The sequence below is a fragment of the Morus notabilis genome, unplaced genomic scaffold (genome assembly GCF_000414095.1).
Source record: "Morus notabilis unplaced genomic scaffold, ASM41409v2 C11437499, whole genome shotgun sequence".
NCBI lineage: Eukaryota > Viridiplantae > Streptophyta > Magnoliopsida > Rosales > Moraceae > Morus > Morus notabilis.
Genome location: NW_010387374.1, coordinates 1 through 1573, shown reverse-complemented (window position 1 = coordinate 1573; position 1573 = coordinate 1). Strand labels below are relative to the sequence as shown.

The 1573-nt window shown below is 38.5% G+C and overlaps 1 protein-coding gene across 1 annotated transcript; it reads left to right on the top strand.

Moving 5' to 3' along the window:
- Nucleotides 1-423: 423 nt before the first annotated feature.
- On the top strand, nt 424-1493 carry LOC112095250 (telomere repeat-binding factor 2-like; the record flags this gene model as incomplete). Its single annotated transcript, XM_024176930.1, has 2 exons — nt 424-754; nt 1094-1493. Coding segments are annotated over 2 exons (348 nt in total), but the record flags the coding sequence as incomplete, so codon positions are not given.
- Nucleotides 1494-1573: the final 80 nt, after the last annotated feature.

Genomic DNA, 1573 nt, shown 5'->3' with positions numbered 1-1573 from the left:
AGTGGTTTTCCTGTGCCTCTCCTTTTCTTTTTTTTGTCTTCCCATCTTTTCCATTCTTATCCTTTTTTTTCCTATTATACATTCTTTTTATTTTATTTTATTTATTTCTCCAAATGAGACCTTATCAAATATGCTTTTCATTCCCATCTACAGAACTCGCGTGTGTATGCCTGCGGTTTCAACTAGTTTTATTAAATGTGCAGGGTGTTTAGATTATAACACTTTCATATTAATAAGCATGTCTGGAACAATGACTTGCTAGTTCTTGAATTTTGTGGTATAGGACGCAAACACGCTTGAATTTGGAGAAAAATACTTCTGAAGTAAACATGTTTAAAAGACTAATATTTTTTTTTCATCGCTGAATATATGACCGGATCATAATTTGGCCAATTATACTTCTTATGACATTTTTCTTGACAGGTAAAGCATAGATATAGGATTGCACCAAGTTCGAAAGGTGCTGAAAAAAGAAGAAGCTCAGCCATGTTACTTCTGGAGGCAATGAAAAAGGATTCCCCAAGAGTAGAGAAAACCGAGGTCAACATTCTTACTAAATCCCAGGTTGATGCAGAGCTTACAAAGATGAGGGGCATGACTCCACAAGAGGCAGCTGCAGCTGCTGCACAGGCAGTTGCTGAGGCAGAAGCTGCCATTGCTGCAGCAGAAGAGGCGGCAAGGGAGGCAGAGGCAGCCGAAGCTGAAGCAGAAGCCGCACAAGTTTTTGCCAAAGCAGCGATGAAGGCATTGAAATGTAAAACCCTTCGCATTTGGTAAATTTCTTATGCCGTTTGCATCAGTTTTGTCAAGAATGGAATAGTTGCATGGCTGAAATTAAGTTTTGAGAGCTCAGCCAGAATTCTAACGAAATACTTCCACCCTGTGTAAGAGATGTCCATGCTAAAATTTAGATCCTAGATGCAGTTTTTGTTAGTAATTTCCAACAAATATGTAAGAATGGCTTTCGTCAAAAAATGATTTCTGGTTTCCGTTGTTTTCAAGCTATTTGAAATGATTCATGTCAATCCATATGCGATTACCCGTATCTCTTGAGGATGCTAATCATGCTTTTTACCTTTTTTCTCGTTTTCAGATATGACCGAAAATTAGCACGTCGCGACAAGAATGAGCAAGAACCATGCACGGTACTTTAGATAAGGGCGATGTGTCTTCATGTGTCTGTTTATGTAAATAGAGATTTAGGCTTGTAAATCTGGAGAATGCGAATTGTAATGTAGATTTGCCTTGCTCTTTGGGGTTCTGTACCCAAGGAGTTTCGGTTTCAGATTCTTGAAATGGGAACAAAGAACAATGCAAGGACTTTTGATGCCCGAGGAGAGATCCCCATGTTGTCACTGCTTTTTGATCTGAGGGGAGAACAACGTAATAGAAGAAATGCAATTTTATGACAGTTCTTCCATTTTGGTATTTTGGTCATCTTTATACCAGAAATACAATTCTCATCATGGCAAGTCATAGGGCTGTTTGTTTCCGTTTTTGAAAACGTTCTTCACGTTTTCCGAAGATAAAAAATTGAAACGGGCAGAAAGAAAGTGTTTGGTGCAACACTTTA